The 25453-nt window shown below is 43.4% G+C and overlaps 2 protein-coding genes across 2 annotated transcripts in view; both read right to left on the bottom strand.

The window, feature by feature from the left end:
• Window positions 1-4783: 4783 nt before the first annotated feature.
• wdr6 (WD repeat domain 6) lies at window positions 4784-15460 on the bottom strand. Its single transcript, XM_083768763.1, has 6 exons — window positions 15306-15460; window positions 13325-13471; window positions 9890-12818; window positions 8797-8874; window positions 7784-7900; window positions 4784-6299 (listed from the first exon to the last, which is right to left on the bottom strand). The coding sequence occupies exons 1-6, from the start codon at window positions 15373-15375 to the stop codon at window positions 5096-5098; spliced, it is 4545 nt and encodes a 1514-aa protein (XP_083624889.1). The 5' UTR covers window positions 15376-15460; the 3' UTR covers window positions 4784-5095.
• Window positions 15461-23399: 7939 nt separating this feature from the next.
• Window positions 23400-25453, bottom strand: part of celsr3 (cadherin, EGF LAG seven-pass G-type receptor 3) — a gene marked incomplete at its 5' end in the record, with an annotated part of 152753 nt that continues 150699 nt past the window's right edge. The window contains one exon of the mRNA XM_083769735.1: window positions 23400-23796. Within this exon, the coding sequence (XP_083625861.1) occupies window positions 23769-23796 (28 nt within the window). The 3' untranslated portion in view covers window positions 23400-23768. The remainder of the gene's footprint in view (window positions 23797-25453) is intronic.

Below are 25453 nucleotides of genomic sequence, written 5' to 3'. Positions count from 1 at the left end.
GCTCCGCTCTGCAGTGAGGTGTCTGGTACAACGGCAGCTCGAAGAAGGAGAAGGTGAAGCTTCGCGAGAAGCTGAGGTTGCTGACGGGACGGAGTGGCGGCAGGCGGGGTGCGCGAGGCACCCTGCACTGGGGCACCACCCTCCGCCTCACCCGCACCCCTCTGGCACCTCCTCTAGCTGTAGAGAGATAAGAGGCATGGAGACAAGAGACATAGAGAACAATTTAGGCATTTTAGCAGGCGCTCTTAATCCAGAGCGATTTACAGTAAGCAAGGACACCACCAAGGTAATACATAAAATACATAGAAATGGTCATCGAGAATCATATAAGCAAGCTAAGAACCTAATATCTGCCTAAAAGTACATTATCTGTACAGCTAGGATATGAGTATAACATTATAGAGTGCTACGTCTACATACCAGAACCAGAGGGGAAGAAATGAGGAGGGGGAGAGAGACACAAAACCAAATCAATCAGTGTGCAAGGAATCAAACCCACCTGAACTTTGTCGGGCATTACTTTACCCCTGCACCACACAGACACCCAGGAAAATATATACAGGTTGACTATATATTTCGTTCTAATTCTAAGGTAGTATAGGCAAGGTCCATGATGCTTCTTATACTGCATAACATAGTTATTGATTATTACAGTCAACCAATCACACTGTACCTGTGTTCTCCTGGGGGGCTGGGACAGACGGAGACGGGTTGGGAGAGCACAGATTTGAACCCACAACCTCCCCTCTGGCCACAGCGCGTTGAGGGGAGGCAGGGGTGGGATGAGGCGCAGGAGGCGGCGGGATGGAGGTGAAGGAGGACTCGAATAGGGAGTGGCCTCCCCAGGGTGTCATGGAGGCATCAGGGTGGAAGGTGGCGGAGGGAGGAGGAGCCTGGTGGGGGTAAGAGGAAGACGGTTGCTGCTGGTGCTCATGCGGTTTCTGGACGCGCTTCCTACGAGTGGCCAGCAAGGGGTGCTGAAGGGCTGGGGAGGACAGAGGAGGCTTCTTGGCTTTAGGGAAGGAGGGAGAGAAGGAGGGAAGGAAGATTGGAAAGAGGCTGTTTACCTCTTTCTGTTTACTACTAAGAATAAATAAAAATAAAAGCTAAGAATAAATCATATAAATCAACAGAATTAAAGAAGAGAAGACAGGATACAGAATTCAGAGTGCAGGAGAAGAGATTAATAAAGTGTGTGAGTGTGTGTTGAGTGTTGATGTTGACGATGTTTCATTCATACAATATTGAGTCAGTTAATGGGTACAGCTAGTTCTTTCTTCCACATTTGGATGCAATCCATCATAGTCAAAAACATAGCATTAGACATTATACTGCATTAAAGACATACCTTCATATTTTCAGACTAGTATCACGCTGCATTTTCAGTTTCACTATTACACCTTTAAATGTCATGGTATGGCAAGTTTCAAAATGAAATGTTTTGGGGGTTTTTTTTACTTACAAAGATGGATTTTGTCCATGGAACCAAATATATAAACACTGGCGTCTGGCATTATATATTTTAAAGACATGCTACACTCTAGTCTAAACAGATTACCTGCTGGCTTTCTCCCAGATGAGCCAATCAGAGGCAGATGTTCCTGGGACATCAGGCCTCTGCAGACCTCTTCATCCTTAAAACGCAGTGGTAAAAGTGCCCACAACCTCCTCCCGGTGAGGGCTCCTCATTGGTAGGTGAATCAGTAGGAAACAACAGCAGTGACTATAAACACAAAAATGTGTGTTGGGAGGAATCAATTATATTGGTTAGAAAAATTGAAAGAACAGAAAAATAAAATAACTGGTGGATTTAGAGAGCACACAATCATCATCATCCTTCCGAGTGCCCTCGAGATCTGCGACAAACCAAAAACGAAATGACAGTATACCAACTAAATACGAACATTAGCTGAGACTCAAAAAGTCAGAAAGAACCAGTCTTACCAATACAACTAATGCCGCTATGGGTAAAGCAACCAGGCTCAATGGGGCTTTGAATGCTTCAAAAGACACATTTTAGTCCGTCGACTCTAGTGACTAGACAGGGATTTGTGGATTGGCTGGTAACACTGCAGCTACTTGCTGCCATGTTATCATAGAAGACAAAATTAATGTCCCTAACAAGATACGGTTAGGACAGAATGAATGCCCCCGCAAGTTTAACAACAACAAATGTCTCTGCAAGGATAAGATTAGGACAGAATTAATGTCCTTGCAAGGCTTAGAACATAAGGACAAAATGAATGTACCCGCAAGTTTAAGAACTAATGTCCTATTGTCCCTGCAAGGAAATGAACTGTGTGAGGAAAAGAAAATCAGGAAATAATGAATGTACTTTTTAGTATAAAAGGAAAATGAATGTTCCTGCAAGTAAAAGATGAGGACTGAATTCATGTTCCCAGAAGTTGATGACGACGACAGGCCTCATTGTCTATACAAGTACAGATATACAAGGCTGTGTACGAAGTGTGCAACAATTTCAAAAGGGTATAGTGAAATGTAGGCGTAGCCTACTGTGAAACTAAACGTGCATACCTTGGCTGGTTGTAAAAACAAATCCGTTTTGCTTAAAATGAAAAGAAAATCAGCAGCTCATCTTGCTTGTTCTCCTGTTCCCCACAATGCATTTCCCAGAGCACACACATGTTGTGTTCCTCTCCTTAATGTCTTCCCTCTGTAACAAGGCCTACCTCATATCAGCTCAGTGGCCTCTCTACAAGCTACTGCCTTCGACAATCATTTTGTCTTCTCTGAACGACTCTCTCTCTTCCCTTCTACATGCATTCTTAATTCCTTCCAGATCCAGATGTACCATAGTTGTTGAACCAGTCTCCGGCCTTTAGATATATAATTGCGCCCTCCTCAACCTGCCCCCTTTCTCTCTGTCATATATCACTCCACCCGCTCTCCACTGACACACTGATTTATTTATTCCTTCGCTTTGGTCATTTCTCATTCTCCTTGGCACCCCTGCTCTCCCCTGAGCACCTCTGTTTACACAGTCTTCCTTACTTTCCTGCCTTGTTCCCTCCTCATCTCTCGCATGTGACATCAGTGTGACCAAACTCGTCTCTCTGCCCTCGCTCACACTTTCACCCCTCTGTGTGAACGGCAGTGAAAATGGGTACCCTCTCTTTACCTCCCTCTTCTGTTCTCCTTCTCTCCCGACAGTGAAACACACTTTGTTCACTATATGGTTTTTACCATCTCATGTCCCTTAGTTTTTCTTTCCATCACACGTGACAGGGGCAATGGCACGGGTGCTTTCAACCCCTCCCCTCTATTCTCTATCCATCTCCTATAACTGAAATTGACCATGTGTGATGTTTTTTTCTTCCCTTTTCTTTCAATAGGCCGACAACAGAGGCAGTCAACATCTCATATGCTCCCTAACTCCCTAACTGTGAACTACTGGAGTGAGATGAGCATGGGCAGTTTGCCTCGTCTCACTTCTCTCTTCATCCTCTTGCCATCTCTCTCTACTCTCAATATCTTGCTCTCCCTTTTTATTGCCAGGCCTTCATTTCTGCCCAATCTTTCTTTCAGTACCTGTACATGGATGCTTTCCTCTCGATATTTTGGCTCTCTATTTTGGTATCTCAAGAATGCGTTGTCTCTCACTCCGTTTCTACTTTAATGCTTTTGTCCTCATCACCACCTCTCTATTTCCCCCATTATGCTTTCACTCTCTCTCTTATTATGCCTTTCTCCCATTGCTGCGCCTGCATCCGAGTTGAGTGACAGGGGGAGCGATGCAAAGGACAAAAGGCAATGTGAGCCCTGGTTAAAATATTCATGCTCACCTGTAGCAGCAGGTGATAGACAGGCATCATAACGACCTCATGTGAACTGCTCTGACCTCTACCCTGCACACACATGCTTATTTCAGACAGAATGCATATTATTAGTGACTATACAATCTGTTTGTTGTCTCCACCAGGCCGAAGGCATGGGGAGAGAGTATGTTTTGCACTCCGTCCGTCCGTGTGTCCGTCCGTGTGTGTGTGTGTGTGTGTGTGTGTCCGTCCGTCCGTGAGCAGCTCATCTCGGCCACCGTTAACCCGGTCGATGCCAAATTTTGCACACACACTCCCTGGATGCCAACGATGAACCTCTGCCCCAAACCTTCCAGAACGGCCTGTTATAGCGCCACCAGGAGGCCGCTTTGTGCAAAACAAGTTTTTGCACAGCACACCTACAGATTTTGTCCAAACATCACGCAAATTGGTACACAGTCTCTCTAGAGCCATTCAACCAAACCGGTCTTTCAGATTTCTCACACTCCATCCTGATTGGTTAAGATTGGCTTCCAAAGTTCACAGGAGTGCTCAGTTTCAAACAAAATGCTGCAAATCATGAACACATCGCGTGATTTCCGTGAAATTGTGCACCCACATTCCCACTAGGCCGAGGACAAAATGCCACATGAACAATTTCAACTCAACCTCAAGGTGGCGCTATAACTGGCCGAAAAGTGTTTTTACCTCTAACTGCACGGATCTGTGGATAACCTGGTGGAGACTTGTGCCCTTTTTTCCTTTGTTTTTGCCTCTGGAAATACAATGTGCATAACAGGATATTGGAACAACATATATTCAGATGGAGGTCGGCGGCCAAATACATATAATCTTTGGGGTCCTTGACAAGAAAAAGGTTGAGAACCACTGACATAGAAAGTAGAAACATTGTTTTTTCAGAAAACTGTCAGGTTTTAGAATCGTCCTCAGGTCTAAATGGGTTAAATGGCAGGAATATGACAACATTCACCATTTCATTTGGTTTTTATTGTCTCTCTTACATAATGTTTTGGTGATCATTGGACCTACAAGCATTAAACATACATGTTGATTGGGCACTTGTTCAGTGTATATGAAGGGATATCACATTCCTCCGCACTACTGTACACTACCCACTGAAACTTCTATCGGGTGAAAAGAAGCGACTGGTGACTTGTGTATCGGAGAAGACATGTGGCTGCTACACCCTCCCCAGACCAATAGTAGACGTTGGCAGTGACAGAGAGACTATAAACATGGCCCTAACAAAATTAAGTCGATTGGTTCATCCTTTTTTTCCCCCCTTGTGATTCGTCTCCTCACGAATTGTCTTTCCAAGTTCCGTTTTCCTCAAAAGTCACTGTAACGCGTTGCTCTGTCAGTCCTCTTTTTCTTTGCTCCTCCTCCGACTCCATCACTCCCTCTGTCTCTACATCTGAAACTCTTATCAGCTGGAGGCCCTGGCCACAGGCCAGCACCCACCCTGCTCTGGGCGTCTTCACACCGCCAGCCACGTCACTGATGCGTTTACCTGCAGCAGCCTCCCTCTCCATTACCGCCCTGGCTTCAGAACCCGTCTCGCTGCCTGGCATACAACCTGCACCTCGTTTATTGCCCCCCGCCGCCACAGCAACACCTGCCTCGGTCTTCATCTTACCGTCTATCCTGACCAATGTCTCCCCTCTGTCACCGGCCGCTTCCAACCCACTTTCAGACCCATCTGTCTCACTCTCTCTCCCCGTCTCCCTCCCAACACCACCTCTTTCAGCCCCTCCTATCCAGACAGCCATTCCAGCGGCGTCAGCCACGTGCGAGTAGACCGTCCCGCTGTGTACGATTCCAGCACTGCGGACCCTCCAGAGGCAGATTCTCTGGTCTGGGGACGTTGAGACTAAAAGCCCGGGCGAGAGGAGTCTTAAGGCAGTCAGGGGGGCTGCATGGGCCAGGGGGATGCGGGACTGGGACTGGAGGTGGAGATGTAAGTGACTGAGGGGGTGGAGTGAGTCAGGATAAGGTGGAGGGCTACTGGGTGAGGACTCAGGGTGAGTATGTGGGTGAGAAAGCACAGGGGACCGAGAGTGGCAGGGTTTGAACTGAGAATGGGTCTGGACTTGTGAGTGTAACTGAGGCTGTGTTTGGGACACAGGGAGCCCAGTTTGAGGGGAAAGAGTGTGGTTGTGGAGAGGATAGCCTGGCTCCTCCAAAAGCTGCTCCTCGGCTGGTGAAAGCACTCTGCTCCCCTCTATCGCATCCACAAGGTACTGCACTCTGACCATCGACACTGTCAGCTGTCCATCATCTCCGCCACTTGCAATAGTTACCCAGCAACCGTCCTCTTGTCGTTCCACGCTCTCTGCCCAGACGACCAATGAGTTGATACCGTTGTGGTGGGCGGGGATGCTGAGGCGTGGGATTGGCGGAGCTGGAGTATCAGTCTTACTATTGACCAGTGTGGAGGCGGCTGTGGTCACATCCCACACGGCAATGTTCCCATCTGTAGCTGCACTGAACAGGAGCACACGTCTGAGAAGAATAGATAAAAACCGGGAGAGAGGGGGGAGGTGGGACAAATAGTAAGAGGGAGGGAGTGAGATAAATGCACTACAGACACATACGAGATTTTGCGCATATACCATAGACCATAAAAAAGAATGGACAAAGTGACGCCATTGGTTTCTACAGACCCACTTTGAACTTGAAGTCTGTTTTTCAGCGATTTCAAATGCGCCATCTTTCTATATCCAGTCCGAAATGCTCACGGAAAAGACTGCTACGGCTATCATACATTTTAGAATTAATGGGAATATAATTTACTAAACGCATATCATGATTATTAACCCATTTTGGGTGGGAACCCCTTTTGGTGTTTTAAGCATCATGTTATACTTTAGCTATTTTAGAAAAATCGTGACAATGTGGTGCAAATCTTTGAATATATATTCTTTCAGAGCGAACGTTTTTAACTCAAATCTTTGCTTCTGGGAGGAGGTCCCTGGAACAACATCTTTTTAGATGGGGGTCGGCGGCAAATTACATATAATTTTTGGGATCCTTGACAAATATTGAGCACCTCTGACATAGAAAACTGTCAGAATTTAGAAGACTTTTTTTTTTAACGTCAGGCCTAAATGGGTTCAAGAAAGACTTTACACTAAAGTTCGCCCAAATCCTTTGACTTGTATTGAGATTCTAACGTATTGTGACCAATAGAAGGTATAATAGCTATATCTGTTGGGCCATTAATAGGAACAGCAGGCTGAAAGGAGAACCCGGAAGTGAGCTTCAATGGGCTATATGCATCCAACCCTTCCATGTTCAGCTTGGGCAGCCGCTGCACTTCCGGTCACCAGCCGACTCATTCTAGCAATGGCCCAACATACGGTACAGACAAGTGTTTCTGATATTTTAGAATTTAGACCCATGTATTTTGGTTGGCCCAAATCATGATTTAAAAACGTTAACCGTTTGACCGCCAGGATTAATTAATCTATCTATCGCGCATTGCCAATGTTTTATCGCACGCAATAAAACCCTTATTTTGAAGAGCCAAATATCCGTAACCGGATGTTACAATGACAAAATGCTGTGTGTGGTGTCTTGACCGGTTGTTGTTCTCTCGGTCGGTGGTGAAAAAACCCGACTGAGAGTATCACAGCGCCTGCTGTCGGCCGTTGAAAAACGACATTCATTGCGCCTATTTGGAGATACAGGCCATTGAAAGCATGGCCTGCATGAAGTGGATGCACGCGCATCTTCAAAATGGCCGCGGCCACTGTCCCACTTTGACTGTTATGCTAACGAGGGGCAGCTAACGATTCGATCCGTTCAAAACATGGATTAAAGAATATAAACCCTGGAAAACGTAGGCTAGGGTTTTGGCGGGCTGCACGACTAATTTAATCCTACGGTTACTACGGTTCTGGCGGGGTCCGTGAAGCTCAAGTCTCATTAGGCTACACATGGTTGGTAAAAGGCTGATATGATATCTTCAGCAATGTATGAGTCACCTGTTGCCTTCTCCATCCTCCATCCAGCAGGTGGCGAGACTGAGGACACAGCGATGGTGGTAGAAACTCTCCCACAACAACTCAAAGTGACCTTTGACCTCACTGACTGAGAACAATCTGGGTGTAGAGAGCGAGGGGAAGACAGAGATAGACAGACGCATGAACCATATTAAAACTTTTATAACCCATTCAGGACAGGAACCCCTTTTTGGTGTTTTAAGGATTATGTTATACTTCAGCTATTGAAAAAGATAGCAGATCTGCTATTTTTGAAAAATCCTGAAAATGTGGCGCAATTCTTATATATATTCTTTCAGAGTGAACGTTTTTTAACTCATAATCTTTGCTTCCGGGGGGTCCCTGGAACAACGTATTTTCAGATTGGGGGGGGGGGGGGGGGGGGGGGGGGTCGGTAGCCAAATACAGATACCTTTTGGGGTCCTTGACATGAAATAGTTTGAGAACCACTGATATAGAAACATAGGTTTTTCAGAAAACTGTCATGATATAGACATTTTGTAGAATCTTGTCCCAGGTCTAAATGGGAGCATTTTCATTTCTCTAGGGAACATTTTCTTTTTTTTTAACATTTGCTCTAGCGATGAGCTCATCAAATTATGATGAAATGTGTCAGGGACGCGCACACTGCCCCTGCCTTTTTCCCCATCTGTAAAACAACTGCCCTTAACTATGCCACAAATGCCACTCCTTTCCTTCTATGCCATGCCGGAAGGCAGCATTCAGGAGAATTGCTCCCCCCCCCCCCCCCCCCCCCGAAGTCTCCTGAACTTGAACACAGTATTTTGCGTTCAACAAATTTGTTTAGGTTTGGTTGTGCCCCGAAAATAGTAGGTCTACAAGCTCTCAACGCGTCGCAGCGTGACACGTTGTGAGCTTGTAGATCTGCTAGTTTCGCTATTTTTGTCCAAAAGTGCCCTCTTACGGGATTTCAGCCCCCGCTTCTCCAACACTCTCTGCACGTCCCTGAAATGTGTAATAGAGTAGGTACCAACCTCACAGCTCCGTCACTGCAGGCCAAAGCCAGGTGAACACAATCCTCCCCCTCCTTCACCACAGCAATGCACATGTACCTGGTGGATAAACAAACACACATGTTAATACATGATACATGATAATCAGATTTACACTACAAACTGTGGTTTAAATCTTCAGAAATATTAATGTTTGATCAATAATGTCAATTATTTCTATCAGACAAAGAAATGTCCAGTTTTACAGTACCTCAAACCTTGCTCTATTTTTGCCTATTAATTGTGTCAATATGCCACGCCTGTAGAATATGCCTCACCAATATGCCTCACCCCCTGCTATCAATATGCTGAAATCCCCTCCACCCTTCTCACACAACTGTATCACTATGGAATTATATGGAATCTCTTCATTTTTTGGAAACTGCACAAAAAGGAATTTCACCCACTGTTTTACTTGTATAACTGTGACAAAAAAGGCTGATTCTGAATTGGAGCCAATTATACCTCATCATATAATATACTATATAAAGTGTATTATAATGTTATAAATGAATTGCAATGTAAATACAGTAACATACATTTGAACACAATGTAGGCAATGATAATAATAAAGGTTGTGTTCATTGTCCACTGCACCTGATCAAGGTTCAGCTTGGTTCATAGCTTACTTAATTTGTTGCAGCGATCCGGTCGACAAACCCACAATGTGTTGCACATGCAATGTGTTGTGGGCTTGTAGAGTACATACAGTACTAAAAAACTAAGAAATAAAAAATAAAGAAATAAAACTGACGTGTTTCACCCCTGTATCTAAACCCTGTTTCACACTCAAGGTAGTCTGTTTACTTCCTAGTCTGGCTGTCACGTGAGTCAATCAGAGGCTGCATATCAGCTGTTTATGCATGACTTTGAAGAGGATTTGACACACACACACACACACACACACACACACACACACACACACACACACACACACACACACACACACACACACACACACACACACACACACACACACACACACACACACACACACACACACACACACACACACACACACACACACACACACACACACACACACACACACACACACACACACACACACACACACCTGGTTTCTGGGTCCATTTTCACCATCTTGTGCCGATTCCGCCTCCTCTCCCATTGCTCATCCAATCGGTGACTGGCTAACTGGATCACCTGACAGGAAGGAAGCTGCCTCTGTGCATCCCAGCTAATCATCAGCCTGTAACACTGCAGCTGGGCCCGGCCTCCCGCGGAGACCAGCAGAGCAGAAATGGGCTGTTTTGGTCCTTCCATTTCTATTCCTCCTCCAGTTCCAATATGCCTTTGCCCAGAACATGTTATGGCAGCTACGGTGCGGACACTAGAGATGTGGTCTGTGATCACTGAAAGCACTTGGACCTCACCGGAATTAGGTTTGACAGCCAGGACAGACAAACTAGTGTCCTCTCCTCCCGTCACCAAAATCTCCCAATGTCCGTCGCTACTTTCCTCTGCTCCTGCTGTTGTCAAGACTTTGGCCTGTGTCTGAACCTCATTGCTCATTCCCTCCATTCTTCCCAACCTACACACACAACCAATGGCCCTCCCATGGACCCCCTCTCTCAGGTCCCAGGCCTTTCCTGCCTTGCCAGCCCGGATGGACATCTCGCTGGGCGGTTGTGATGCCATGACGGCCCCTTTCTTGATGAAGACCAGGGTACCATGTCCAGGCCATAGAGCTTCATGTGAGGGCCAGAGACCCCATGAGCGATGCCCCCCGCCACAGGGCACCGAGAGCAGCCTCTCCTGTCTCAATGGGTCCCACACCACAAAATGGTCCGCATGGAACCCAGCAATAACAAACCGGGCTTCTCGTCCCTCAGTCTCTCTCTTCGTTTCTTCTTCGCCTCTTCCCTGGCTGCTGACTCGCTCTTTCTGGATTTCTTCCGGATTTTTCAAAACTGCTTGGACGTTTGTCTCTCGATCCTCCAAACAATTTTTCTCCTCTTCCTGAGAGCGTTCTGGAAGGTCTGTCACTGAGCGTTCCGGTTCTAGAATCAGGACCCTCTCCAGCCATTCCATGCCCTTGCAGGCCCGTTGGACTCTCAGAACCTCTAGTTGAAGGCCTTTAGGGCCAACTATTTTCTCTTCACCGTCAGCTCCTGCATTTTCCTCCAGTGGTTCTCGTTTATCTGTAGTTTGCGATCTGAAGACCCTCACACAGCCGTCCCTGCCGGCGCTGTATAGAAGCCCCCGGTACTCACAGACTGAAGTCACGCCTTGCTTTCCATGCACCCCGAAAAGACAGCTTTCTGGTTCCAGTGGCAGGTGGCATTCTTCCGTTCCCTTTTTTACCTCCATCAAGCCTCCATCTTTTTCTTCCATGCCGTCTCCATGTATTTGAACATCGCCTTTTTTATCTGCCTTACTGCTGTCGGTTCTCCCGATCAGCAAGTCTTGACATCGTCCTTCCTCTTCCTTCTCCCTTTGCTCACATGTTCTTCTCTCGAGGAACAGCAGCAGGGACCCTCTCCTGTCACCACACACCCACAGCACCCCTGCTGCTGTTCTGGAGTGGAGTCGGACTGCTGCGGTCAACCAGCGTTTGGCACAGACGGGCAGGAGGAAGGTGGGGAGGGTTGCCACCCTGAGAACCATGTGAGACTCTTCATCCATATCGACCTCAACGTACCAGCGGTGGACGAGCCCCCCTGCCCCGGAGGCAAGCAAATATCCCCCGCCGTATCTCCCGCTCTCTTGTGCGCCCCCGAGCCAGATGAGGCTATGGATCTTCCCTTGACCTCCGCTGAGAAGCACCCCAGATTGGGGTTGGGAAAGTGGAAAGACCTGTACTCCTCCAATGAGGTTGCCCACGGCACACAGGTGGACTGTGGACGACGAGTCTTTGATCCCGATGGTTAGTGTTTCCATGACACAGTAGGACTGGAACTCAACGGGGCCCTGCCATAGAGGCTCCCACTGTCCGTCACGGTACTGGTAGACTATCCCATGATCAGTGCAAACCACAATCTGAAATTCAGACAAGCCGCTAGTGCTGCTCTCTCTCCCGGTCACAAACAACGCCTTGGGCATGCCCTGGCCAATGAATTTCATGTCCAATTCATTTACCGTCTCCCCCTTTATCACCCCACTTTTCTTCAAATCTTTTTCCTTATCCCCTTCCAGCCTCCATAGCCTCACCCCGCCATCAGCACCGCCCGTTGCCACCCACGACGCTTGCCTTGCATCATGCACGTTTCCCCCACTCACGGCCAGGGCTCGGACCCCTCCGGCTCGATGTCCCTTCAATGTCCGGGCCACCTTCCCATCTGCAGCCCAGTCCCAAACCAAGCACGCCCCGTCCTCCCCGGCACTGTACACTTTCCCCGGGGAGAGACGCACAGAGAACACCCTAGCCTGGTGTCCATATAAGACCCTCAAACAGGTAGGGTTCAAATCTCCACATGTCCCACCGGGTCCCCCTAAAACCCCAACGCCCCATACCCTCACACTGCGGTCATCGGAGGCCGAGGCCAGCCACCCTCTCTCCTGGAGGTAGGACAGGCTGAAGATGACCCCACTGTGCCCCAGCAGACGCCTCTCAACTGGGGCTTTGAGTTGCGCCTCGTTCCCCTCTGTGCCTCCTGAACCAGGCCTCCACAAAACTAGCTGGTTGAAGACAGTTCCCCCGACTAGGACTGAATCCGTCCACGACTTGTCCACTAGAAGTAGGGCAGAATAGAGGAGACAGCCCTCTAAGCAGGAGCACAGAACCAAGGCTTTTCCTTTCTCTGCGTCCAGGAGGAAGGCTCCGTTATGGGCTAAAGCCACGCCGAGGAGCGGTCGTCCTTCTCCAGAAAGCCAGTGGACATCCAAGGCCCAGTCTTGCAGTTCCATGAGGGGACCTATGGTCTCGAGGTGCAGGTGGTCCCCACGGTGGAGCTCTGTGCGCAGCCTGACTAGCCTCACAGCCTTGCCTCCATACACTGCAAGATCATAGTGGCTGGAAGTGGACTCTGTGCTAGAGCTCCCTCCTGAGGACAGAGAAGAGAGGGTGATGTAAGAAACATTCACACACAGATATAGATTAACTCATGATGGAAATTTGCAATAATTCCTTTATGTTCAAAATATGGGGGCAAACTGAATCGGGCACATTGACTTCATGCGCTTACATTTCATTTTAAGCTACCATAATATCAATTGGTCTATATTATTATTATGTTTTCATATGTATTTGTAATACATATTGCTGTTGTTAGCCCGAATGAAGACAGCTTCTGGTGTTTAAATAAATAAAGGCTGTTTTAACCTTGGGGTGCCCGGATCTCCCTTTTTTTTTATCCCGTCAGATCCATGAACAACTTTTACTATTTTAACTATTGACTATTTTAATTATTTGACGGTTACGTCTCGGTGAGCACGTGGTTGCCTCGTTCTCAACAGAGTAGATGAATTCGGCAGCCGTGAAAAAAGAAAATAAACTGCGAAAGGAGAGAAAGAAAGAGACAGACCAAGGAACCGCCGTCTGTCCACCTACCTCTTTCTCCCCGGCGGTTCTCTGTGGTGGAGTTACGTTGTGGTCTGGGTCGGATGCCATGGATACGGTAATGTTGGAGCACACTCAGTGAGGCGCAGGCTTTAGGGCAGGGATGGAGGCCGTACACTGTCAGTATAGGACCCTCACCTGTCAGGAAATCAATTGTGAGACTAAAGAATGATTGTCAGGTTCTGTTGCACCACAAAAAAATTATAATCATTTGTGTACATGACCGGTGGTTAATCAGCCCGTCTGTGATTAATCTATAAACAAACCACTCAATACACACACGTATTTTATTATATATATATATATATATATATATATATATATATATATATATATATATAATATTATTAGTTATCTTCTAATCTGCATATGTAGTAGTTAAAGGGATTGTGACATTAAAAAAAAGGTTTTGGAATTGTTCTTGTTTTTTTAGGTTTTCTAATCTCAATTGCACCCAAAAAACATGAACTTTTAACATTCAGTAGATTTTCTGTGATCTGGGGTTTTCTGGCTCAAACAGGTGCTCTGATTTGCCGGCAGTAAGTGACATCACTTACTGCAAATCCCATATATGTCAATGGGATTTGCCAGCAGATGTCACTGTTTCACTGTGTTGCCTGTTTTCATTGTAGCTCAAAAGGCCCAAAAAACCCCAAAGAAAACTTCAGACCACAGAAAATCCACTGAATGTTCAAAGTTCAGGTTTTTTGGGTGTAATTGAGGTCATAAAACCTAAAAGAAAAAAGAAAAATAAAAATAAATGAAAATTTAAATCAATCAAACCTTTAAATCATTGAAAGTCCTTTATCCGTATTTGTCATTTTTCTCATTTCATATATAGTCTCTCTGGTCTATGTTGTACTCCTGGGGCGGCAGGAAGAATAGCTACTACCTCTTGCATAGGCAGAAGTTAATGGGAATCCAATAAACATTACATCATCATCATTGCATCAGTTGGGCGTTCGCCACAAGCAACTTAAACGCTCTAATATTCCACCTGTACTGACACAGCTTGGGTAGCCATCTTAGTCTCTGTCAAGTTTATGTTTCATTAAAAAAGAAACACCATTGTCATGTCATGAGCAACTTTCTGTCAATAAAATCCCATGCAGGGATTATTTTTATTGAAAACTAAGCGCTTTCAAACTCATACACAGAGATAGTGGTTTTCAACCAGTGGTCCTTGAGGAGGTTCCACATGGTCCCCAGCTAAATGATGGAGAGTTTGTAACCAAATGGACCCTTATAGATCTTTAACTCTTGAGAGCGTAAAATTAAACCAAATGAACCTGTTTCATTTTACGCTCTCAAGAGTTACATTATTGTTAAACATTTGCATTACTTAATTTACAAGATGTCTACACAAATAGAGAATCTAGAAGAATTGTTATTTTGTTCCAACGTTTGCATGTTATCTCTCCTAATGTTATCTCTCCTAACAGCATGGAATGGACAAAATCTTATCCAATGACAACAGAATATTCAAAGTTTTGGTTCTGAATCTCATCATGGTGGTCCGTGGCTCAAATGCCAAATACATAATGGGCCTTGATATGAAAAAGGTTAAAAACACCAGATAATCACTGCACGGAATTTATTGACAGAAATTAGGTCATAACGTACATGTCGAGGGTTGATTTTTATGAAACAAAAACTTGACAGAGACAAAGAGGATAACCCAAGCTTTTGATACAGATGCAATATTAGTATACGAGTTTATCGTCGTTTAATACTACCTCGAGTGGAATAGTAAGTGAGTGGCGACACGCTTTGAACTCGCTGCAAAGCGGGTGCCTATGGGCTATAGTTCCAAACATTGGAACTATCCCATTGAGATAGAATGAGCACTTCCGCATTCCATCGTTACAATGGGAGTCACTCTCTTACTATTCCACTCGGTTGAAACCTAGACGCATGCAGAGAGCATTTCTAGCATAAGTTGCTTATTGCGGCTACATTCCACCATGTGTACCTTTTAGTAGATATTCCTCCTGGAGGAACTCCAGTGCTGTGACAGGCGCTACCAAGGCTGCTGTCTCCATCACTCTGAGCAGCTATGGCCTCTGGGCAGGGGGCAGCAACAATACTGCACTGCCTGCAAGAATTTAAACACATGAAGAGATGGAAAAGAGACTGACAGAGATTAAACATATCATTGTGTTTTTCACAGGGCACTGCAGTGCAGCCATGCACTATTAAATCTCTTGCAATTATGACTGCTTTAGTTTTTATTCTTGCATTGTGAATTTACTGAATAATAGAGACAACAGACGTTCCGGCTATCCAGCCTTCATCAGTGTGATGTGAGACACTGATGGATAGCCGAAACGTCTGTTGACGAGTCTTGGTGTGTGCGACCCATCATCACCTTTATTTCTATGATATGATTTGAACGGGTAACGCACCATAAGTCAGAGCGCGGTGGTCACAAAGAAAGTTATCTATTAAATCTTTCAAACCAGATTCTGCTTCACAGCATAAAACAATTCTTAACAAATGGTTGTAATGTAATGTGTTTTTTTTAATAGAACAGCAAAGAGGTCAGACAGACAGACAACCAAACATACGAAAGGACGGACAGACAGACACACACGTATAGCTATAAAACACACATGATTTATAATTTATTGTCTCATACTCACTCACAAGTCACAACACACTCTTAATGATGAGGAACCGGCAGTATTGTTTTACACCACATCCAACACAACACTGCCGTTATTATGAACAAGTCTGTTATCATAAATTACTTGAAATGCATGAAATGTTGGTAAATATCTCTCAAAGCCATGCAATGATGGGGGGGCATGATACAGCGTCCCATGTGTGTTTCCTGTTTCTTCCGGTGAAAACTGTAACCAATCACAAGAGGCTATGCTGCACATTGTCCCAAGTAAACTGTCCGCCGATTGGTTCTAAACGATTACGTCCATTAGTTGTCCAGAATGTGCAGCATTTAGCTGACGTTGCAGCTGGCTGTCAGGCGCTGTTGAATACAACCGCCGCTGTTTTATTCATAGATAGCTTTCTTTAGGTTGTATTGTAAGGATTACACGTGACAATAATATAACTCCACACAAATGTATCATAATTATGGAGTGTAAAAGCCTAACTCTATGGTAAAACCCCGTGTATTTTATTATACTGTAGTAATGTGTGTGTGCAGTGTGGGGGGGGGATTGGTTGGTCTATATGGCCATGCCATGCCTTTTTGAACCACAAGATGACACTGTACACTTGGTTTTATAATCAACCTTCTATTCTCTGTCGCTCCTTCTTTATAATCTAATTGCAGTTAAAGGGATAGTTCAGATTATTATTTTTTACTTAAACTGTATGAAATACTTGCCATTAATATAGTGGTTGCAAGTAACTGTATTAATTGATTGCCAGAATCCCATGGTGGGAGTTCTGCTCTGCAGGTTTTGGTGTATTAAGTAGTTCCGGACCTGGTCATTCAGGGGCCCACGCATTAAAAGTAAATTAATCCACAAAACTTTATTGTTGACCTATTTCTAAAATATTAGTGCAACTTTCGTTCATTTTACACAATGACAATATCCGTCATAATATTAATATACCTAATTAAGTCATATTGTCTCTTTATTGTTAATGGCGTAACTTAATGTTTGTGTTGGCACCATTTGTTTTACATCACCATCACCTAATCAACATGAGTTAGACTCTAATATATTAGCGCCTCTCACTTCACACAGGTGTGATTTTTGTGTCCATATCATTATGCCCAAAAAATTGTTCCATGTGACAGAGGGGTCAAAGTTGAACGAAAGTTGCGCTAATATTTTAGAAATACGGTAGGTCAACAATACAAATGACGTTCATTTTGTGAATTAATTTACTTTTACTGCGTGGCCCCAGTGCCCCCACAAAATGAACGGAACTACTTAATATTCACCAAAACCAGAGCAGAACTCCCACGGGACTCAGGCAATCAATAATAATACAGTTGCAACCACTATATTAATGGCAAGTATTTCATACAGTTTAAGTTAAAAAAAAACTGAACTATTCCTTTAAAACCCATGCTCTATTGTTAAAACTGGTTAAATTCAGACAGTTTGATTGGTCACTGTTTTAGTATGATATGGTTGATGATGCTGAGTACGTGTTTTTTTAAATATTATTTTTTATGTTTTATTTTTCTTGCAGAAGTATTGTGGTCGTGCTGGTACGAATGCATGTGCATGTTCATTGCTTGGTAGGTATTGATGTAGTTGCAGTTTGTGCATGTGTCCTGATGATGGCACGTTCTTCTTACACTCCACCCACTGAAATGTGAAAAAGGTTGTAACAACTGAGAATGGCAACTGAATTAAAAGCTGGACATACATTTATTTACAAACGGAACAAAAAATGATAAAAAAAAATCACACCTGTGTGATATGAAGTGATATAATAATACAGTATGCCACTAGAGTGGTGCCCGTTGGGCACTGGCCTACTTGCAACGATGCAAGTTGGAATGCATGCCCCACCCAGTTATTAGGCCTAAGTGTCCCTTTTATGCCCATATACAGTATGGAATTCTTGTAATGATGGACGTTGGAGATCCATGCCCCACCCGGCTATGCCATACCCGTTGTACCCGTGTCAATATATGGAGATTTCTGTATCTGTCTCTCTGTGTCCCTTTATTCCTATATATGGAGTTCTGTGTCCCATTGTACCCGTTCCACCCATCTGTCTGTGTCCCTTTTATGCCCATATATGGAGATTTCTGTATCTGTCTCTCTGTGTCCCTTTATAGTATAAAGGGACACAGAGAGACACATACAGAAATATATATATATAGGTATAAAGTTTATACCTATACATGGAGTTCTGTGTCAGGCATGCCCAAATATGGAGTGTTGTGATGTCAGGCCAGCTCCATATGGACTCTGTCCAGAGAGCCCGGGCAGAGGCCTTTTGTGGCGGTTCTGGACAACCGTGGGTCCGACCAACTCGACACCGGTCACAGCACTCCCTGTGGTGATGTGGAACGCGTGTGTTGAATGCAGTCGGTGGGGCGAACGGTTCTCGAGTTACGTGGATTACGGCCGTACACAGACAGACAGAGACGTGGTGCATTTATAGATGTAAAAGAGAAACTAAAGAAAAAAAAAACCATAGAGTATGCACTGACAGATGTAGAGATTTGTGGACTTATACGGTATTACGTAGATAGTTTTGGAATCCGACTGCCTTCACACTTGGCACATCACTCCCTTGGGAGTTCAAAGTTGATCGGTCGGACGGTTCACTCATGCACTCACTCACTCACTCACTCACTCACTGTGAATTTATAATTTAAGGGAGCTGAAATAAAAGCCTAACATTCTGATAAACATTATGATTATTATAAACATGAATTAACCAATCAATCAAAGGTGACTAACTAGTTTATTAATTATCAGGATTTGACATCCCTGTAACTGGCTAGTGTAAACTGGATGAATAATACATCACCACTGCAGTGTCTGTCTCTCACACACTCACATATTCATATACACAATTGACACACACACAGCTTTGTAGGAACAAGTCATCTTTTTTTATTAAATGTTTTGCTTGTTTCCGCAGTAACAGAGGAACAGCCGTTTCCGTGCCGGCGTTCCTGTGCCGACAGTGGGACGGAACACAACCCATAAATGAACACATAATCTAACAAAGACACGTCTCTTCTCCCTATAGTATATTCTTGCTCTCTGCCTCAATTCTGTACCTGTCCCTTCTTTTGTCCATTCCTTTTTTCTCTCACAACCTTTGTCCCAAATTCAGTCCTTTTCTCTCTGTCCACTAGTGTAGAGCCTGGCCTGAATCAATCGATGCCGTGTACTCCAGCTCACTGTGACTTCAGCCTGAGTTATATTTTGTTGTGTGTGGGTGTCACATACTGAAAAAAGTGATAAAAGTAGAAATCAGGTATTACACTACAGTTCTCTCTGTAATTCCACTGGGTCACAGAAGTCATGGTCATAAATCATATTTATTTTAAACATTTTGTGAGATTTGTGCAAATAAAAAAGGGCTAAAATCTACACAGTATATTTTGTGCTCGTATTGTGAAAAGCGTTTATGGTACAGATCAGATATTGGATGAGAAATGTCAGGTTCCTTTGTGATCTATAAAGCCAGTAAAAATATATCATTTTTTTAATAGATCTAGTCATTGTTGCAACATGGAATCTGATTCCATTTATTTTCATTTAATTTTGTTTTTTATTTTAAGTATTCTTTTCCCCCCACTAAAAGTCATTTAAAAGCCATAAGACTAGATCCAAGGGTTCAACTTTTGGTCTAACATCTACACAAGTGGACAGGGTAAGAAAAGGTTTGATTTGGGTTCACGTTGGTCCCAATTACACCTGGTCAGGGTTCAAAGCCAATTTTTTCACCACACTTGTTGAAACAAAGCATAAATTAAGCTTCATCTGCATTTACAACAATGTTCAAACAGAATTTGCTGTTCTCTTTGAACATAATATATTTAGAATCTGCCTTGGAATTTAAAATGCATGTCAATGTGACGATTTTTATACTTTACTATTGTTTTGTTATTGTCACAGTGGGAGGTAACAGGAAACAGAAAAAAAGTAACATTTCAAGAAATAATTCACACACCCACTTAAATAACCCACTCTCTTAAAATGAATGTCAAAAATCAATAAATAAAACCTCAAATAAATAAATAAATAAAATCTCATGTCTGTACAAGTTAAAGGTACTGCAATAAATTGAATGAACCAGACCAGTAACAAAACTTAACTGGAGCAGTTGAAAGAAAGGAATCCATGTATTACGGTAGTTAGTTACAACACTTAACTTTAAAATGCATTTCATTTAATAGATCTGCGTTTTAATTCTGGTAAGTAATGTAAATACTCAATATCCACAAAGTGGGCTTCCTGGATCTCGTGTTCAACATCTTGCATATTTAAAATAAATAATTCTGCAATATCAGCAATACCATCTTGAAGGGCTCCTGCCAATGCAGTCCCCCTGGGTTACCAATGTATTTCTTTTTGTGTTGTATCATCATTGTATCACATTGCATTCTGTACTATCACAGCCGTACATTCTTAATGGTTAATATATATTTTAATCTAATTTAATGAGGCCATTGTAAAGTAAAATTGTTACCGAGTTTTTTTTGTGTTTTTAGGGGTAATAATACAGCTTCAAGGAATGGTGGCTTTTTCTTGTCTTTGAGGCAATAATTAATAAATAGATTCACTGGTCACAGCCGGACATGAAAATGGCAGAACAGTGGTCAAAGGAGATTAGCATACGCTAGGTGTATGAAAAATGTTTAGTATTTCGTCCATTTCTGCCTTTACTCCTCTCCCCTTTCTTCCCTTCTTGCCCGTTAAGTTATAGTTTATGGACAATGTTCCATGTTTTAGACAAACCTTTATTTAAACGTTTATCTACTTCTGTATATCGTTTAATGGAATAATCTGTTGGTGCTCTCATTCTCTTTACGTAAAATGTCCACCATAATGTATTTGTTCTCGTTTGCAAATCCCACATTCCTGCCAAAGGCAACAGAAGTGACCCTCCTTTGCTTCAGAGGGCTGGTGTATTGTCCCTGCATGCTGTACAGTACTAAAGGGGAGCAGCTGGTCATTCACTGACTGGCATCTTAAAGGGATTGTGACATTAAAAAAAAGGTTTTGGAATTGTTCTTGTTTTTTTAGGTTTTCTAATCTCAATTGCACCCAAAAAACATGAACTTTTAACAATCAGTAGATTTTCTGTGATCTGGGGTTTTCTGGCTCAAACAGGTGCTCTGATTTGCCGGCAGTAAGTGACATCACTTACTGCAAATCCCATATATGTCAATGGGATTTGCCAGCAGATGTCACTGTTTCACTGTGTTGCCTGTTTTCATTGTAGCTCAAAAGGCCCAAAAAACCCCAAAGACAACTTCAGACCACAGAAAATCCACTGAATGTTCAAAGTTCAGGTTTTTTGGGTGTAATTGAGGTCATAAAACCTAAAAGAAAAAAGAAAAAGAAATGAAAATGAATGTCATAAAACCTTTAAAACCACTTAGAGGCTCTTATACCAAGTGACACCATTCACCTCTCTAGCTCTCTGGAGGAACTGTGAACGTACAGAAGGTTTACATGCACAAGGCACAGGATGGGATGTTCGCCTATTCTCACCGAATATTCTCCTATTTTAACGGTATATATAATATGTTCTCCTATGACATGCCGAGAATAGGGACACTAGCATGTATGTGGTTAACTGCTTGCAGTGCACATTTGATGCGTTCCACGGGGGGATAAATGCAGAGAAGCCAAATCAGACTATATTGTTACTGTATAAATGTACAGTTACAGTAATTTTGCAGATTTGAGTTATAAGACTGATTATTATTATGCTGTGCCATAGTACTGCAATATCTACCAAAAGTATAGTTTGACATTAATTTGAACCACCATTGTTTTCCCATAAAGCACAAATATTGGCATAGAGAAGAAAGAGTATGACACTGAACAGGCTTGATGTAATGTGGTATTTGTCATGCGACACAGTCGAATGACAAAGAAGTTAGGCCTCTACTGTATGCACTCTGGGGCTTTTTTTCAGTCAAAACCTACAGATGCGGTAAAAAAAAAAGAGGTAAAATAGCTAGTACTGTTGGCATCATTGTGGCCTAATTTTCACACCTGGGGCCTAATTTATGAAAATGTTTTTTGAGTGTAGTGTACCATAGAAGCCTAAAACAATCATTTTTGAGACGTCTAAAGCAGTGTTTCCCAAACTTTTTCATGTCAAGGACGCCCAAATTGACACTAATTAGCCCCACAGACCACCATTTGAAAAGACATGCCAGGGACCTCCATAAGATTTTTACGGCTCTAGCAGTGATTCTCAAACCGTTTAATTTCAAGGACCCCCAGTTTGACGTGCATATTAGTCTACCGAGTCTTACTGACACCCATTTAATGGCTTTTTTTTCTCTGGGACGCCAATTAATATCGTAAAAGCAATGTTATTTTAACTGTACAAATGGGTCCATTTGGAACCAAACGTTTGATACCATTTGTACACTCTCAGAGTTACAGACCCATAAGGGTCCATTTGGTTCCAAACTATCATTTACCTGGGGACCCCCTGGAACTCCCTCAAGGACCCCTGGGGGTCCCCGGACCCCACTTTGGGAACCACTGGTCTAAAGCATATGTTGATAATGATGGTGATGATGATGGTACTGAAGATGATTAACTCATGACTTAATTTCATAAACAAGGCCCGGCAAAGTGCTGGAGATGTTAAACTCATCTCTCTGGTGTTTTTTAGTGGCAATTTGAAGCATGAAAGCACCAAAAAATACAAAATACCTTGAGTGATTTAAAAGGCCACAACTGTAAACTTGATACTCTTGTAGCAAATCTATTAGAGATCTAATAACAACACAGACCTGTGATATGACTAAGTCGATATGTTTGGGTTTCAGACTTTCAGAGTTGGGCACAAAGATACACAGATAGATGACAACGGCGGCATTCAACATACAGCGGGACTCCAATTCACAGACACTGCACAATCTCCTGCTGTTACATGTTGACACTCACTCAAGCTCAAGGGATTTTCATAATTGAGCCTTCAGCTCTTCTATGGCAAACCCTTACCATGGTGTGCTAGCTTAACATTGGCTATCTCTCTCACAATCATTTTGATCTTTTCAAATCTCTTTTCGTAGAATCTCTTCCACCCTCCCTTCCTGTATTTACAATCACTTCCCACCCCCTGGATATTTCCCCTTCTGATCACATCTCAAGATTTCTGTAATTTCATCCAATCACCAATGCCGGGACTGACCCATGTTTCTAAGTTCTATACACAAAGTTGATGGGTGGGAGGGAAAAAAAACGCTTTAAGGGAAACTGGGGGAGACCTTTTTTTTGTCTTTTTCTTTTTTTTTCCTTTGTGGAAGGGAAAATCTCTCCCTTAGCAACAAACAAGACTCCACTCATACAGACCCCGCTCACAAGCTTGCACAGACTCAATCGTCCAAAAAACATCACAAAATATTTTTTTGTCCCTTCATCTCAGATGAAAAAGATACAAAATGTATAAAAAGATGTTATTTACAGTATTTTTAAATCTTTTTGACTTCCCCCACCCCTAAACCAGGTGGATATTTGTGTTTTCTTATCTGAGGAGTTACCTTTGTTCTGTCTAACAGTTTGTAGGTAGGTTTTGTGGTTGCCTTGGCAACAGTCTGTCAAGATCCATATACAACCGGTTTGACTTTATGTGTCTCCGTCTTTATCCCATGTTTCAGTCCAGCAGTCCTCCGGTGTGTCCCCCAGGCCGCCTTGGTGAATATCAAGAGGGTTCTGTGACCTTTGAACTTGTGCCTATAGAGCCAACCCCTGGTGCAGTCACAGTGTATTATGGGATACGGAGGCAGTCATCAAGACTGTCCTTCACTTCTGTTGGCTCTGGAGGAATGCAAAAGAGAACAGAGAGAGAGATTTAGCCTCTGGAGGCAAGTGACAATTTGTGTATAGGTTTCTGTTGTAGCCAGCAGATATCCGGGCCGGTCACGATGATTTCTTCTACCCTGCGTTTACAATTATTTTAGAAACTTGAGATGCAAGAATGGAGTTGAGAGACAACGGCAACGTGCACATGATTGTTTCACAGGTTTCGTCAGTTAAAGTTAAAAGTTCGTCAGACAAGAGACAATAGTGATGTCCGAGTCTGGGTTGTATTGGGTAGTATTACTAACCTTATGTCACCGAAGCCCTCTCAATGGTGACTGGTGAGTGGTCGATACTATTCAAAAACAGGCTACTAAACGGACTACTACTGACGGAAACCAGAACACTTCAAAACACCACTTATGTTCATCCCTAAAACTGTGAGAGGCGGTGTCAGATTGCTTCAGAGAGAAACTTTCTGGATTGTAACCCTTAAAGCCACAAACTTCCCAGGTCTCAATGATGGAATAGATTGTTCTTCTTTTCTCTAAAATGTTTCTTCCTCCTCACACACTTTTCACTTTTTTGGTGTTCCAACCTCTGGGATTCTGTCTTTTTATTTTATTTCTAAAAATCTCCTATTCGTATTGTTATTCATGTATTTTTAAACTATGTGGACATAATTATGTTATGAGGTAGATATTGAATGTGCTGACATTAATTGTTCTGACACTATTGTTCTGACATTGATTATCTTGACACTGATTGTTCTCCAGGTGTTTTCAATCATGATGCTTTAACTGTGGTCGCTATATAATGACTTCATGTTGCACTGTCATAACTATGGGACCCTGACGAAGGCTTGTATAGCCGAAACGCGTTGGTCTGTATTTTAATGATCTTTGCCATGCCGTTAGAATAAAGGCTTTTTTCACTTGACTGGAGCAGAGTGCCTTGGACCTTTTTATTTTTTCATGTTTGAACCCTCGCCAACGAGCACCTGTTTTCAGTTCACAACTGCAAGGACCACGGCAGCGCTTCTTTCCTCTATTCAACCAATTATGGTGAATCTAGCCTACAGATTCTACATTCATATGACTTATTATCGTGTTGTTATACACTGTATGAACATGCAAGATATCCATTCGAAACAGACACAGGCAAGAAGAAAGGACAGCATGTTCAGAAGAGAGGTTAATAAGGTGAATGATGAAGAGATTAAAATAACACAGAGAGGAGGATAAATCAATGTAGCTGTGGGGAGGAGGAACACGGAAGGGATAACAGAGGAGACAAGAGAGGAATAACAAGTAACAGAAGAGCACGAAGTAAAGTAGAACTAGTAGTGAAGGAGTGATAAACAAGAGAGGAGAGCTAACAGTGGTAATATAGCGCCTTTATCCAAGGCGCTTTACAGAGATTGTGCATTACATTCACACACACATTCACACACCGATGCCGGCGGAAACCATGCAAGGCACCAACCTGCACATCGGGAACAATTAGGGGTTCAGAGTCTTGCACAAGGACACTTCCACACTAACCCGGGTTCGAAATGGAAACCTTGCGGTTCCCATCGTCTGGTCACTCTACCCCTGAGCCACTGCCGCCCCATAACAGTGGAGCAATAGAACAACAAATGGATGTTTGAGAGAGAGACAAATAAAGTGAAGGG

Source organism: Protomyctophum parallelum (assembly GCF_964188405.1).
Source record: "Protomyctophum parallelum genome assembly, chromosome: 7".
Classification (NCBI taxonomy): Eukaryota; Metazoa; Chordata; class Actinopteri; order Myctophiformes; family Myctophidae; genus Protomyctophum; species Protomyctophum parallelum.
The sequence above is the reverse complement of the archived record's forward strand: the minus strand, read 5'-3'. Positions and strand labels throughout refer to the sequence as shown.

Coding starts and splice junctions, on each gene's coding strand:
- wdr6 (XM_083768763.1), bottom strand. CDS start 15,375: ATGGAGACAGCAGCCTTGGTAGCGCCTGTCACAGCACTGGAGTTCCTC. Junction 13,472..15,305: donor GGAGGAATATCTACTAAAAG/GTACACATGGTG, acceptor ATTTCCTGACAG/GTGAGGGTCCTATACTGACA. Junction 6,300..7,783: donor GAGGATGGAGAAGGCAACAG/GTGACTCATACA, acceptor TATTCTTCTCAG/ACGTGTGCTCCTGTTCAGTG.